General features: G+C 42.5%; 1 protein-coding gene across 4 annotated transcripts in view; it reads left to right on the plus strand.

The window, feature by feature from the left end:
• AATF (apoptosis antagonizing transcription factor) overlaps positions 1–16,070 on the plus strand; it is an 83,766-nt gene that overhangs the window by 29,026 nt on the left and 38,670 nt on the right. For all 4 annotated transcript variants that reach the window (XM_073316095.1, XM_073316094.1, XM_073316097.1 and 1 more), the window contains exons 5-8: positions 4,705–4,819; positions 5,146–5,350; positions 6,124–6,288; positions 7,401–7,484. In XM_073316095.1, coding sequence (XP_073172196.1) covers positions 4,705–4,819; positions 5,146–5,350; positions 6,124–6,288; positions 7,401–7,484 — 569 coding nt within the window. The remainder of the gene's footprint in view (positions 1–4,704; positions 4,820–5,145; positions 5,351–6,123; positions 6,289–7,400; positions 7,485–16,070) is intronic.

The following is a 16,070-nucleotide window of genomic DNA, read 5'->3' on the forward strand; positions in this document are numbered from 1 at the left end:
TAAATAAAAAATGCAACAAAAAAGCATGTGGAAGAGGGGTGTGGAAGCAGAGGGTCCAACAGGAGTAGAGAGCTGCTCTGTAAAGTGCCTTCAGAATAGCTTTGTATAAAGGGACTTCAGGCTACGCTCTGAACGCTGTCTCTATTCACTGAGCGCTGGGGTCTAAGGTGGGGTACCACTGGAGAAGGAAACGGAGCCAAGCAAAAGTGTAGACAACTGTAGTCATCTGAACACAACAGATGCAGGGCAAAACAAACACAGGGCATGGTTAATGCTGACAGAGAGCTTGTGCGCTGAGTCCAAGAAGTAATTCAAACCTAAGTAAATTCAAACCCGAGTAAGTGGCAGAAGCTTTGTTGTGACCCTCGCCCAGGTTTTATCGCTGCTCAAACTGCATTGCGGGTACCTACCTGTCTTAAAAAACGCCAGATACTGAAAATTAGCAAAGATGTGCTGGCCCTGGGAACCCTCCCCATTGCATGGTCAGGTCCACACGTGGATATCACTCAGATGATATGAGGGCTAATTGTGATCCATTCTCCAGGCCCACTGGTATATTACGAGGGCACTCTCTTTTGTACCAAAGGGAAATGAGGGTAGGATAGAAACAAAAGATTTTTTTAATCTGAAAACTGCTTTAACGTGCTGGCATGCTTAAGAAAAAGTCTGTGTGCTTATGACACCTCTCTGCTTTAGTGGCCCATTTCGGACCACGAACAGCATTTAAAAACAGCCTGCTAAAAGAATGGGGGTGGGCGGGGGCTTGCTCCCCCATTTCCTGGGTTGTATTCATAAAACTGCTGTAGTTTACACCCTGTCTTCATTCCTGAGTTAGAATGTTCCTTTCCCAAAAGCAAACAGGACAAAGGTGGTGGTGGTGGGGGAGGGAGGGATCTGCTAGAAAACAGTCCATTTTGGAATTAAATGCTGAAATGGATCAGGCAGTGCAGTATCAGGGGGTGATACCAGCTTGCGTTGCTGAGTTTATAGCACACTTAGGCACCCGCTAGTAACACCCAGAACCCTATCCAATAATGCCATTAAACACACAAGAATTGAAAACATGGAAATGATGCAGCTGTAAGAGGCTCATGATGAAGTCAGTGCCTGGAATAATTAGCCCTCCCACCAGGGTAGACATATAGTCATTGTCTGCCCTGCCCTCCCCACCCCCTTCACTCCAGATAAAATTGCTTCCCATCCTCGCTTCTGTTGGGGTCCATATCTCATATCCTGAGGGAGCCTGAGCCTGTCTTTATTCCTTGCCTGCTTGCAATAGCCCTGCTACACCTCAGAAGAGTTGGAGTGCTACTCCAGCCGTAATAGACTGGATCAAAGCTGCCTGGGGTGAATTAGCATTGCCACTGGAAGGTAGACAGCGGGTAGAAAAAAGGCAGGTTCAGGAGCTCTGGGGACATTTAGCTGGGTTGCAGGAAAAGATTTTGCTGTTTTAAGCTGTGCACTCAGGGCGGGGGCACTTGCCTCTTGCAGATGATGCCCTTGCTTCAACTGCGTACCACAGATGCATTTTTAAGGGCTTTTGTCTGTTTGTCTCTTAGAATTGTTTTGATGCGAACACATGACTGTTTTACGAGTGTGGCAGCCTAATCCGTTAATAGGTTTCTATAGAACAGCTGTCAGAATGTGTCTGTAATGAGCCACGTACGGGAGGAGGATAAGCGTAACTGCTGATCTGTAGCAAAAGTCTTCTCATTGACATTACTGTTACTGGGGTCGGGCCATCATTTAGCCGGGTCCTGTGGCTACAGTAATATCGGCAATGGGAACATACAAAAGATTGAGACCCTGGCATGTCTGGGCTGATTTCCACTTCTGTTGCCTTCATGTGGCTGATGAAGATTTGCTGCTGATTTTATCCATGGTTTTCTGCGTCTCCCATTTAAAAAAAAAAAAAAAGGCCAAATTAAAATAAAATGTCCCCTCCTCCCCCCCTTTCCTGTTGTGCTATCCAGTAAGTAAGGGAAGGATTTGGGACAAGATCCTCAGCTGCTGTCAATTGAAATAGCTCCACTCACTTTACACCAGGTAAGGACCTAGCCCTTTGTGATTCGTTAGAGAGGAAGAATGGTCTGTGGTAAAAGATCTGAGTTCTAGTCCCAGCTCTGCCATGGACTTCCTGGGTAACGGTGAACACCCCATTTATTCTCCGTGCCTTAGTTTCCCACTAGTACATTAAGTGGGGTTTATACCTGTGTCATGTGGTTGAGAATTATTGTTTGTGAAGGGCTTTGAGATCCTTGGATAGGAAGTGTCTAGAAATGGGCCAAGTATTTTGTGTTTAGGTGCGGATGTGCTTGGTGCTTATCAAGGAAGATGTGGTCTCGCTCTGCACCAACGAATTTCCAATCTAAATGGACCAAGTCTGGGCAACCAAATTAATTAGGAGCCTCAGGAGATAGCTCTCTAGTTCTCTCTGAACCTTTCTTTCCTTCGTTAGCCTTTGGTTATGAGCATAACAGAGGTTGTCCCCAGGCTAATGCCAACATAATCGTTTTTTGATCAAACTTTTAAGGGGAAACTGTCTGGATCACTTCAGATCGCATCTGGTCTCTTGTTTGCTTTTTGTCTACAGGAAAGACTATTCTACACTTCATAAAGTTTTTCCTTGCAAGAAACTGAACATGTTAGAGCTATCATGCCACTGCTCTGCAGACTGATGGTCAGGTTGCCAGTGATTTTACTGTACTTGAATTTGTTAGGAACATCAAGCTGTAAAGACTTCTCAAAGCGTCAGACATCATGCAGTGGTTGAATTATAGTATTGATGGCAACCGATTGCATGTTTTGCAACAGGCGCCAGGTGTGTGAGCGTGGTTAGCTTCCCAAACTAAATCTGTGTACTTACCATTGTCATATCGGGTAATAAGGCCAAAACAGCATGTGCTTTGAATATTTACAAACATACAAATAAAATTTGGCTCCACACGCAAACACAGATCATGGTATCCACTTCCTCATCTAAGTGACATTTGCAGCTGTCTTCCTGTGGGGAAATATGAAATGTTCAGATAATGCTTACAGTACCATTCCCAAATACAAGATTCTTGGAACAAGAAACATCCTTGTGGAGCCACAATAGGGAAACAACTTGCTGAAGTGGGGGGCCCAATTCAGTGGGATGTCCCGTCGGCTTCGTGTAGTAGCTTGAGTAGCTTCTGAAACCACAGAGCTTTGCATGGTTATGTCGGCAAGGACTGGAAATCCCAAGCACTGGGATTCTCTGCTGGATTCTCTTCTCAGCTCTCTGTTGAAAGCCAGTAGTCCTGCTTCTGTGTTCTTCTCTTCGTATTGACGGTAATCAGTCTAGGAACAACGAAACAAATGAAGGCAGCTCACTTTCAAACGAGGTACAGATGCCTGTGAAACGGTTCCCAGATACAGGCCTAGTTCGAATGCCAAGACCTCTGGCCTCCTGTTGGTAATATCAACAGTGGGCAGCCTCTGAAATAAGCGATACTGCAGACTGTAGTTCCAGAGAGATCTGGCAAGGCCTGGAAAGAGGCGCTTATTAACCAGGTAACAGAGAGTTTTCCTGGGAAGCCTATGGAGGTTAATTTCTGGGAAGCCTATGGAGGTTAATTTCCTACCTTTTTAGGCAGAGCTGTTGTACCACTGTTGAACAAATCCATCTCCCCATCACCCTGGGCTTGTGTCTGATTTCGAATGTTTGTCCCTGTAGATTGGAAGCTCCTCTCGACAGGGACTGTGTTCCACAGCTACGTGAAGGAATTAGCAACTGTCCAGGTTTTTGGCTGATTGATACCGAATAGGCCACCTTCGGCAATTAGGCCTGCAGGTAGTCTGGAAAACAGCTGCCTGAGGATAACCCTTAAACTTCTGCCTTAATTCTCTTTTGGTTTAACTACACTCTGTCTTTGTAAGTGAATGTAGAGTTTGTGAAGGGTGCCCAGTTGGCAGGCCTGGAGACTGACATTCTCTGCTTATAAACCTCTAGGCCTGCAGTTTTCATTCTTTGGTCAAAATCCTCTCATTATTTGCCAGGTCTTTGTTTGTTTTTCCCAGGGGTCAGCTCTTGCTACGCTTAATTTTACTTACCCTCCAACTTTTTCTACCTCCTGCCTGGTGAGCACAGTAGCGTGGAAAGCTGCAGTAGTCATAGCTCTGCAGGAGTTCATTTTCCCTTGTTACACACCCCCCCACCGCAAGTGTAGGTAGGATACATAAATATTCTCTCTCTGGAATTGCTTCATATTCTTACACCAAGGCTGGTGCCTGCTGCAAAAAATAACACAGGAGGGCAATGAATTAGTCAGCAAAAGGGGCTGTTGTCACATCCTTGTGCCATCAGATACCTAAGCCCACAGTACTTGCTACTTCAGTATGCTAATCTTTTAACACCCAAACTTGTAGTGTGTCAGTTAAATAGACTGATCGATGTGTAACCGCTCAGCAGTTTAGAAAATACTCCTTGCTCCCTTCCTTCTTTTCTAGGAATATCCTTCTGTGCAGTTATTTTGACAGTAACAAAAAGAGAGTTATATATGTTAAGCAACATTTTTAACTGGGCTGGTGAAAACATAGTCGCCTCTGAGGCTTAACAAGATCTGCGCTATCTGTGGCAGGAATGTAGGTTTAATACAAGAAGCCAGAAGCTGTCACGCTAAGGCTTCATCAGAAGCTGGGATCAACCTGCAATTGTCACTGGTGTCTCTTCTTCTGCAGGTTATAAAGCCTTGAAGGCGTTGCTGAGAGCGTTAGTGGACCTCCAGGATGAGCTGCTCTATCGATATCCAGGCACAAGGCATCTGGTAGATGGGAAGCAATCAAAAGTGGAGAGGTAAATACAGAACAAGACTGTGTCTGGGCCTTGCTAAAGCCCACCTGGTAGTTAACTTTTTAAATAGGAAAACATAAAAGCTCTGACCTTCGCCATCTCAGCTCTGCTCCCCCAGCTCCCACTGTGTGGAAAATGGACACAGCGGACAAATGGCATTTGAACTTCTGTTTTCACCGGAAGCTTGTGTTTTGTAATTTCTTCTGGTGGTGGGAGGGAGGGTTGAGCGACTTGACTTCTGAATAACTAACAAAAAGATGGCAAGGTGATCAGCAGAGGAGTTGCTGTTAGAGAGAGTTTCAAAATGTTTGTTTTTTTTTAATTTCTAGCAGTGAGGAGATCCCCAGTGGTAGTGATGAAGAGATGGGAGGTGAGGATCAGATGAGGCGGAAAGGCCCCCCTAAACGGAAGCTAGAGATGGAAGACTATCCAGAATTCATGGCTAAGCGATTTGCTGACTTCAGAACGTATCGGAACAACACCTTGCAGAAGTGGCATGACAGGACCAAACTAGCTTCTGGCAAATTGGGGAAGGCAAGTGTGTGTGTGTGTGTGTGTGTGTGTGTGTGAGAGAGAGAGAGAAATTTACCAGAGACGTTGGGACAGCTGCTGAAGTGTTTCATGCCATTCAGACATGGGAACATTCCTTGTTCCATCTAGAGTTGCAATAGTAAGAATTAAGACACACACGCCCACGACAAACAAAAATCCCCAAAGATTTTGGAAGGGATGTAAGGCCTCATGCTTCAAGGGCATAAGCCAGGCTCTAACTTGGCAGGGTCAGGAGGAAATTTTCCCCCTGGGCAGATTACTTCAGAACTGCCTGCTCCTGTGTTTCTCACACCTTCCTCTGAAGCAGCTGGTATTAGTCCGCTGTGCGTTGGAGACAAGACACTGTGTATAGTCCGTATATTTCCCTATTTACTTCATGATTTATTGTAAATACATGGACCTGAACACTTTAATTCAGCTGGCAATTCATTTTGTCCTAAGAGATCCAGGGCCCAGCATGTAGGGGTTAATATTAATCACTGAGAAGTTTGTCTGAGCTAGAGCAGTGAAGCCTGTCTATTAAGCCAGGCTTTCAGCTTGCCTCAGGGCAGTATCTTTTTGTTGGTTTATTTTTTGTTGGGTTTTTTTTTATATATATAATATATATTACAACAACAACAACAGCAACAATCCAAACTAAAACTTCTCCAGTAGGAACATTGTCTGCTTATCCACTGACACAGAAAGATAAAGGAACAGTGCTGCCTTGAGCAGCAGCTTTCTGCATTATCTGACACTAGTTAATGTTGTTGCAGGGTTTCAGTGCCTTTGAGCGTTCAATCTTGACTCAGATTGATCATATTATGATGGACAAAGAGAGATTACTACGGCGGACACAGACTAAGCGATCTGTGTATAGGGTACTTGGAAAGCTGGAGCAGGAATCTCAGCCCATCCCTGAATCATTGCCCGGATGTTCGGTAAGAGGTTTTGTTTCCAGTGGAAGTGGTGAAATTCTCTGCAAATGAATTAAATGGATCCTTTAACAAGTAATGTTGTTATTGGGAGAGTTATGCAGAAGGTGATGAAGTGACCATATTTGTATTTTAATGGATTAAAAGATGATTGAGGTGCTTTTTGTATTTCACAATGTGTGTGTTGGTTCCTACACTTATTCCTGATAGGCAGAGCAAGACTCAAGGTTGGACCATGCCAGCACTTTACCTTGGTCCTGCAATAGGTGTCAGTTCTGTCACATTCTGCTTCTTAAAGAAGCAACTGCAAAATTTGATCCTAATAATGGGATTTAAAGCTCTTGACCAGGAAGTTGGAACCAAGAATCACATTGCATTTCACCTGCAAAATATTTTAAGTGTCTATATCAACTTAGTATTTAAGGAATAGTAAACACTCAGCTGTAAAAATTAATGTAGAATTATTGCACTTGAAAAAATATTTTTTCCACTACCTTTTTATATAAAGGTCCATATATGCATTGAGGCACAACTACATTTAAGTATAACAATGTGTCAGAGATATCTTATGCAGGCTGTGCCTGTTTCCTAGCTAGGTAATCATAAAACCAGTTTTTTGTTGGCAGTCTTTTTCCATTTCCTTCCCATGTATTAGAAGTCCTTTAATCCTATCCTTATAATAATCAAATGCTTAAAAACTTCCTGTAATGGAAGGTGTTCACCATTCCACCATGCTTTTAAATGTTTGTATGCTTTACATGGTGTCATTGAGGTTGGAGATGGAAAAGGCCCATTGAGTCCTTTCATCCAAACCGTTATCAATCCACGATAGCTCCTAGTTGTATGATTACTCATTTTTTTGTCAAGTTGAGTTAAAAATGGGGCTTCTACCACTTCTCCATGGAGTTCTTTCTACAGCTGAATACATCTAGATCTTGTTCTAACGGGCCCCAAGGCTGTACATATTGAAGAACATAAGGTGTGGAAAATATGGATTAGGGATGATCGCCGCCAAAATCCACCAAAAGTGCGTTAGACTTGCTTTAAGACATGATACCGTGTTTGGGTGCTGCCCGAAGCATAGGCACGTGTGGGCTTATGTCTCTCTGCTGTTTCAGGAGGTCGTCCCTCAAGCCAAATCCAACACCCACCTAAAAGACCTGGATGAGGAGATCTTTGATGACGATGACTTCTACCACCAGGTGGGTCTCTAGAAATCTTTTCTGTGTCTCATGGCTCAAGTTGGCTTTTAGTATTTCTGGAGTTAATGCAGTAAATTCTCAGCAATAAGTTCTTCTGCCCAAAGATTTCTCTTAGAGAAACACCACATTAGTTGCTTGACTGGACATCTGTAATCTCTACCTGTTATCCGTATTTCATGCTGTCCAAAGGCTTTAACTCTGAAATCACTATTCAAGGCTTTATGGGTCAATCCTTCAGCCCTGCCTCATGGGGAGGGGTCTTATGGACTTCATTGAAACTACTCTACCCATGTGGGTCAGGCCTGCTGAATCAGACCAGTCTCTGTAGTTCTCATTGGTGATTATTGCTGTACAAAGAGGAAATCACAGAAGTTTCTACAACTGGATATTTTAAAGAAAAAAACAAATGCTTATGTGGGTGGGAAAGCCCCATCACAAATAGAATTTTTGAAGTTGCTCAGTGGCACATTAGTTACCCTCATCCAAACACAAAACCTGTCTAATCTGCATGAAGATTGAAAGTGGTGCTGGGCTCCCAAAGCTCCTTTCATACTGAAGCAGGGAGACTACACACAGTACTCCGGAGTCTGCAGACTGGGGTGATCATTATGTTTGTAATTCAGTTAGCAAATGATAATGTCAGCCACATAAAATGCATACTGGAAATTACAGTGCTGTGGCGTGATTTGCTAAATTAAGTCCTGGACCAGTGCCCCAAAAAAATAGCTAGTCCAAGGATCCAGAGATGGTTTTAACATCAGGGCTAAACAAATGCCGTTCTATTATTAGAAACCTGGAAATCTCATTAGATCAGGAAGTAAAATAATGCAACAATTGGAGTATGGAGAAGGGAGATTATGTGATTTTTTTAGGGCCTCATAACTAATTCGACCAGACGAGTAGACTTTTCGAATACATGTCCTGGGCTACCAAACAGAGAGAGAACATTTGTGAAGTTGGTATTTATTGTCTACATTTTACAGATTGGAAGAGCACTGAGAAATTTTAAGGGGGTGATTTTTTCAGGAGTCCTCAGCGTTGTTCTAACTCTGCTACTGTTGCTGTCAATGGGAGTTTTATTATTGACTTCTGTGGGATCAGGGTTAGGATAAGGCTAAATGCTTTTGAACGTCTCACCTTGTAAGCAACCTGTTCAAGGTCACACAGGACACAGGTGGCAGACCAGGGAATGGAACCTGTATCTCTTGGGTCCCAGGACTGTGTGTTACAATCCGAGCATCCTGCCTAGCCCTGGGATGAGTTGAACAACATTTCTGTGGCAGGGAGGGACGCAGCAATTCCTGCATTGGAGATTGGCTCCATCTGCACACTTTCAAATGCAGAAAGGGGCTGTTGAACAGCAACTGGCGGGCCAGATCTGTGATGTTAGTGCTAAATATTGGTGTGAGATAATTCTGAGATGCAGACAAATCTGCTCCCATCGTCAGGAGTCCAAGTCTGCAACAAGAGCATCTTGCAGATTAAATCAGCATAATAAAATATCGAAATGAACAGGGAGAAATAGCCCTGACTGGCAAACCTTAGGCCTGTACCGTGCGGGTTTTCTTGGCCCTGAAATGTTAAGTTTTTAAAGAAAAATTGCAGTAGTTGAATGGCCCTTCCTCCTTACCAATAATTTTAACTTCGATACATTCTGATTTCAGAATTATGACTAGTCACATTGTAGCTTTTCCCCTCACTGGTTAATTGGGGTGCTGGGGTTAATCTAAATTAAAACTTAAACTAATAGAGGTCATTGAGGGAAGAGGAACACCTGAGTAAAACAAATGGGGCTGCCAGGCACAACTGTATCTTGGCCATTTCCCAAGAGGGAAGTGGCAGCAAATTGGAGTTGTTTCAGCGTTCTGTAGAGGTGAATGATGGGTGACACTCGTTTAATGTACGGCATCTCCGGAAACGTTCCAGATTGCATTTCTTGCTGTACCAACTGCTGCCGCTCGCACACAGCGAATAGGAACGGGGACCAATCGACAACATCTGGCAGCACAGCAAGGAATGGGTGCAACTCTTGAAACCCCATAGACTCTAAATATGGTGCTTAGGACTGTGGAGGCTTTAATCACTTACCACTCTTTGGCAGCAGGCTACGACAGCTTATCCTAGCCTCGTACATCACGCACAGACATCTGCTGAGCCGCGAGGCAACGACACATTCATTTTCCTTTCTTGCTTTTTTTTTTTTTTTTTTTTCCCTTTCTCCCCTTCTCCCTCCCTCCCTTCCACCCTTCTCCTCTCCTCTTGTCCCCAATATGCTTATTGGGAGAGATGATCTGTAAAGATTACCGCTTCATTGTGTGCAAGTAATTGTGGGGATGCCAGCCCCTTGACAGACACAGTGTAACACCTGTTCCGCTGACCTGGTTAATTTCTTCTGTTGAGTGGGATTTGGCAGAGATTGGAGCTGAAGCCAATTCAGTGATAAGGCTAAAGAAAATGGCTGTATGTTTTCTGTCACCTCCCAATTAAATTGGTTTCATAAAGTGCTTTCCTTTATTTGTCAGGGTAGTGAGCTGGAGCTGAGCGTTGCACTCAGAAGAGGTAGAATGTATTACAATAGACCTGTGACAATACAATGAATGTGGTTTCTTTCCAGTAGGTCAGACCTAAGCGCGTGCACGTGTAAATATAAAAAAGGACCTGATGTTTCAGAAGTAACGAGCACCCACAGCTCTAATTGATTATTGTGGTAGCTCAGCACCTCTAAAAGTCTGACCGTGTGCATTTCAGTGTTTGTTTTTTAATTATTTAAATTTACAACCAAGCTTTTAGGACTCCCTGTTTTTTTAAATGCCATTTTATTATTGTATTGCATTTTAGATACCTCTTATGTTTATTACAGATCAAATACAAGTTCAAGTACAAGTTATTTCCCCGTCCCTTCAGTCATAGGAAGGACGTTAGGCACACAAGTCAGTGACTAAAGCAGCATTGAGACAGTATAAATATACATACAGTATTGTTATAGGTTACAGTCCTGGAATCTTAAGATTCCACATCTCCTGCAGGAAAGCAGTCTTGTCTTTTACAAGCCAGCAGTGGCATTCACCCTGTAGGGCAGGTGGAATTTTATGATTCAGGACTCAACAATTTGTGTTTCATCCATTCATCCCACTTCCTCCATGTTTGCTTGGTTGTTCTGCAGGCAGACAAGCCTTTCCCTGTCTCATAATGATTTTTATGCTGGTGACCCACATTGAGTTGTAATGTACAGCCATGAGAGAGATGTGGGACAGAACTTCCTTATTTAGGCTGTGCCAGATGAGAATAATTAAGCAGCTTCAAAAAGATCCTGATTACTTAGAGCAAGGGGTGTTGAACCCCATTTCATATACAGTTTTAAGGCAAAAAACTACTTTTTTGGTTTGTTTGTTTTTTAAAGAGCCATGTTTATGTAGAATCCCTTACCGACATTGCAGCATTAAGACTTAAAAACCCAGCCTGCTACCACAGTGCTGCTAGTCTAACATGCTACAGTGGAGATTTTATTATTAGGATGAAATACTCCCCTAGAAGAGGAGAGAGCTGAAATTGGTTGATCTCTAACAGGAATTAGGTTAATGTTCATATGCTTAAGTGTTCCACTGGTGGCAGCTCTGCCCAGAACAAGTGTTCATCGCTGATGGCAGCAGGCACGCCTAGGGAAAATCAAGAATATCCATCGCTTTTATTCCCACCCTCCCTCCAGCTTCAGTTAAACAGTTTGGCACTGCCTCTGATAATGGCCGGGAGCCATATTATCTTGTGTTGTGATTGTCTCATAAGCTAAGTATGGTCACTAGTTGGATGGGAGACTCCAAGGAAAACCTAAGGTCTTCAGCCAGTGGTGGCGGCGGTTCGTTAGATGGGACTATCCCCGTTAGTTAGTACTGTTTCAGGGCCATTTGTCCTAAACTGTTAAATATCTGCTGTGTTCCACCATGGAGATGGATGCATGTCATTGGTTGGCATAGGGCCCAGCTGCTGAAAGGTCTTTAGGTATCTAACCTCCGAGTTAGGTGCCTAAATATCTTCCAGGATTTGGGCTATGGATCTTTGTATCCCTTACGTACTCATAGTTAGTTTGTAAAGCGCTTTGAGATCATCACGGAAAGCTTTGCATCTGTATGTGTTAACTACCTTCCTAGTATTATTGTCCTTAGTGTACTTGTCTACATGATCCGATGTCACAGATGTATTCTGCATGTATTTTAACAATGCATATAAAAATAAGTTAAATGTTTATCTCACTAAACCTCCTGTTCGTGTCTAGTTTTTATCCAAAAGAACTATTTAATCTGAGTTTGTGACAAATCAGCTTCCAGATCTCAAACACTCATTAAGATGTTTCTGGTTCAGTTTACTTTCCTTCTGGGTTGTAGACTGAATTAAATCGTAACAGTCTGGCTTTTTTAAAAACCTTAATTTGATGGCGTAAATTTATCCTCAGGTTCCAACTAAGGGTATGTTTAAAACTGTTCCTGGTCACATACTGTGTGTTTTTTGTCTCACAGGTATTTGATAATGCCATAAACAAGTAATTACTAATCCAGTGAACTATTAAAAGTCAATAATGGTGAAGAATAGAGAGAAGGCTAGTTTTCTGACAAGCTAGTTTACCTTAATTAAACTGTTGAGTGATTAATATGGACAGCTGATCTGGTGGCTTTAATTAGATGCATTTAGAGTTTTGTGTGAATAAGAGATGTCTCGAACCATCCCATAGGTTAATGGGAATACAATACTCTTATCATAGGCATGTATCTTTCAAATGGCTCAGTAGATGGTTAATAATACGTTTTAAAGCTTGATTTGAAACGTCTCCTAATGGGTTATTAGAAAACAGAAACCTAGCATCGTTGGTCTTTTTTTCCATATAAAACTGAATTTCCATAAAATGTTTAAAAAAGTAGTCAAGTTGTTTAGTCCCACAGCTTAGGTTTTTGAATTACAAAATAGGTTACAGAAAACCCAATGCAAACAGGTCCATGGTGATTTTTAAAAATAATAATAGTTATCAATGGGTCTAAAATTTTCCCATCGCTGTTAAAAACTCAAAGAGCCTAGTGCATGGGAGCTTGACCAGTTTTTCTGTCCAAGTAGAGTGAAGTGCAAAAAGTAAACTAAAAGAACCTTAAAATAGATGTTAATCTTCCACCATTTATGCAGTTTTTAATAATTGTGGGTGGTATTTGTAGCACAGATAAAGGAAAAATAAATACGATTTTCATCTCTACGATGTTCTTCCAAAGAATGAAGGGGAAAAAAATCTAGATCATGAAGTTTTCAGATCAGATGCTGTAATTTATCATACGTTTGTCGATTTTCAGTTCAGAGCAGGAGTAACTCCTTTCCCGGATGTTGTTCCATCTTTTTTCTGATGTAATCTTAGCAGGCAAGAGGATGAGCTGTGCGTGTCCGTATTATTACTACTTAACTTGGAAGAGAAACTGAACAGGACTTTCCCTTTTCTACCTGATTTGATTAAAAACAAACAAAACACAAAAAGCTTTTCCAGTGTAGTAGGTGGTATTGTGGCCCTGTGGGATAGGGAGAAAAGGAGTTCTTAAGCTGTTGGAAGGATTTTGTGTTAAAACAAAAGTGATACACAGAGAGTGGAACTTTAAAAAGATTGGTTAAAACTGCTTAATCTCCACTAACAAATACATGGGCAGCTGGTTAAATTTAAATGAGATCAAGACCTCTGAAAAAGTCTATAATCTGCTGCTAGATTTGGTCTTGCTTAGGCTGGGGAGTGACAACGTTTTTGATGAAAGGTGAGTCTTTGCTGCCAAGTCCCAGTGTAGAGTTTCTCATGGTTTGGGTGTGTACAGCTTGTTGGAGTTGTTTCTAATTTCTGAGTATTTGATCAAAAGTCTCCCACTTACAATTGTACTAAGAACAGTGAACATGGTGTGAAATGCTGCTTCTTATATTGTCCTGTGTAGTTAACCCTTGTATTAGTTGAGTGTTAACTGGCTGGCAGACCTCCTGTTTGATATTACTAGTGCATAGAAACTAACCTGACTGACGGTAACTTTCACCTTAAAGTAACCAGTACAGTAACCACATTGAAATACCATGCTGCACCTCTAGGTATACAAGGCTCATTGAATTGAAAGGTGATGGTACAACAACTTACGCACACAACAGGTGGCTTTGATGGAGAGCAGTCTGAAGCCCCAGTTATTTTATAACAAGCATGCCCGCTGTGCCTTTGTTAATTTTACAAAGGTTTTCAATTGCCATGGAGACAAAATAACTTCTTTAAAATCCCAATCATGTTTCAAATGATAACAAGCAACATAAACCAAACTGGTTCCTATCGGATAATATGGCAGCACCTTCTTTTAGCTACCTATTAAACATCAGGTAAGACATAGGTGGATTTAAAAAAAAAAAAAATCCTGATTACAATCACAGTTAAATGCAGTAGCATAATGCTCAAAAGTGACTACAAAGGACATCATTAGAAACAAAGCTAGTTTTGATAGACAGTCCTACATTCTGTGTGCGGGAAAGCTCAGTCATGAGCCACAATTGTCCTTGAATAATCTCCTAATGGTGTTTTCTAAATCCCTGTGCTTCTGGCACAGGATCTTTTATGTGTATCTCCTTAACCAGGATAACATTTTTCTCCATTGTGTTTTAAGGGCGACTCTTTCGAAAGCTCTCGGTGGTGGCCCAACTGCTCTCACTGCCGTCAGTGGAAATTTTAACATTGACTTGGGTGAGAGCAGAGCAAGGCGAACGCTGGCTGCTTTTGAAAATTTCACCTTTAATTTTTTTTTTCTGTGCAAATTTCGGTTATCTATTTTTGTAAGCAATTGTGGATTTCAGGATCTCTTATATTCTGATACGTTTTCAGGTTTGTGGAAGCGTGGTGAAGAATTCTGTGTTCTGTTCCGCCAACTCTTGAGATCAACCTTGACAAATCACATGACCTCTCTGTGCCTATATTTACCCAGAGGGCACGTAATGGCTCATGCGGGGGAGGGGTGTTACTAATTTCAATTAAGGCTTTCAACTGCTTTGCGGTACACGCTTGGATGAAAAACACGGTCTTAATGTGAAGTTTTACTAAGGGTATGTCTGTACTACAACCCTAAGTTGACCTGGGTGGGGTTCTGAGATCCAGGACTCTGAGCTCTGCGTAGCTCCCCACCCAGAGCCTAGTTGCCGCCCCCCCACCCCGGGCTACCCACTCCCAGCTGGGAACGTGTGTGTAAGGGGTGCAGCTGCTTGAGATTCTTGGCTTCCCGAGTGGGGAGCCTCCAGGCAGCAGCTCGGCTGGGAGTGGGGAGCCCGGGGCAGCTGGGCTCTAGCTGCCCGGCTTTCTTGTCAATTTCAGGGCTCGTGAAATTGAGAAGACCGCTAATAGCTGAGGTAAGTAACACAGTGTCTACCTACACAGACACTGTATCGCCCTAACTACATGGACATAAGCCCTACGCCTCTCGTGAAGGTAGCATTATTATGTTGGTGTAGTAGGGCACTTACATCGGTGGGACATGGCTGTAGGGTGTGCACTGACATAGTTAGGTCAACGTAAACTGCCTTATGTTGGCCTAAATGTGTAGTGTAGACCAAACCTGAATGCTAACGTGCACAGATTTAGCCATTGACCACAGTAAAGGTCACCACCTGGCAGCAAAAGCAAATAACGTTCATGTGGATGACTTTATTCCACTCCTTCATAGCTAGAAAATGTGCGTCTGGCCTCCAGATTGCTGCTGTTTTGGGACAGGCGGGGGGCATTTAGGCGGGCTGCAGCACTATTGCTCTTACTGACGAATGGAACTTTGTGGTGGTCATTTAAAAGGACAGTTTTGTTCCCTTGCTAAGGGGAGAATGAGTTGGGAGGTGGTGGTGGGTGGATAAAAACAAATTATTCAAATCAAAGCCTTTTACTGCTGATACTGCTTAACTCCAATTCTGTCTTCACACATCAGGGCTTAATGCTGATAGTGATTTACTTACACTTCCTAGTTAATAATTAGACATTGGGAGACACCATAGATCACTCCTAATGGAATATATGGGGTCTGATGAGAGTTTTCTGTTTTGACTAATAAATTTTAGCTGGAATCACCAGGCTTAATGAAATATTACGGCTTTGGAAGTGTTTTAGGTCTTGTGCTGAAAAAATAGTGTTACTTTATTCAGTAAATGAATTGATCATTCATTGTGTATCCTGAGCCCTACCTGGCTCTGGAGCATGGGCTGAATGCAAGACTGTGAACTAGAAAGTGGAAAAACTAATCAAATCCTTAAAGACCAGAGGCAGCCAGGCAGGTCTACGCTGACTTTTTCAGTGGTAGCCTCTGGCTACATCCACTTTGATTTTAGTCACCATTGTTAGCATGATTTATAACTTCGGCTTTAAGACTCACACTATTTAGATGTAATAAGATGCTTCGTGGTTTTTATTTCCATTTCCTAATTTCTCTCCTGTCCCTGATTTTTTCCCCCTTCCCCTCCTTTCTACCCCCACAACCTCTTGAATCTTGCAGTTGCCCTGCACTGAAAGAACATTTCACCTTCGGTTCCCAGGTGAAGAAAACAGGTCTTTCTTGACTGACGGCTGAA

Source organism: Lepidochelys kempii, chromosome 17, assembly GCF_965140265.1.
Source record: "Lepidochelys kempii isolate rLepKem1 chromosome 17, rLepKem1.hap2, whole genome shotgun sequence".
NCBI classification, from domain to species: Eukaryota; Metazoa; Chordata; order Testudines; family Cheloniidae; genus Lepidochelys; species Lepidochelys kempii.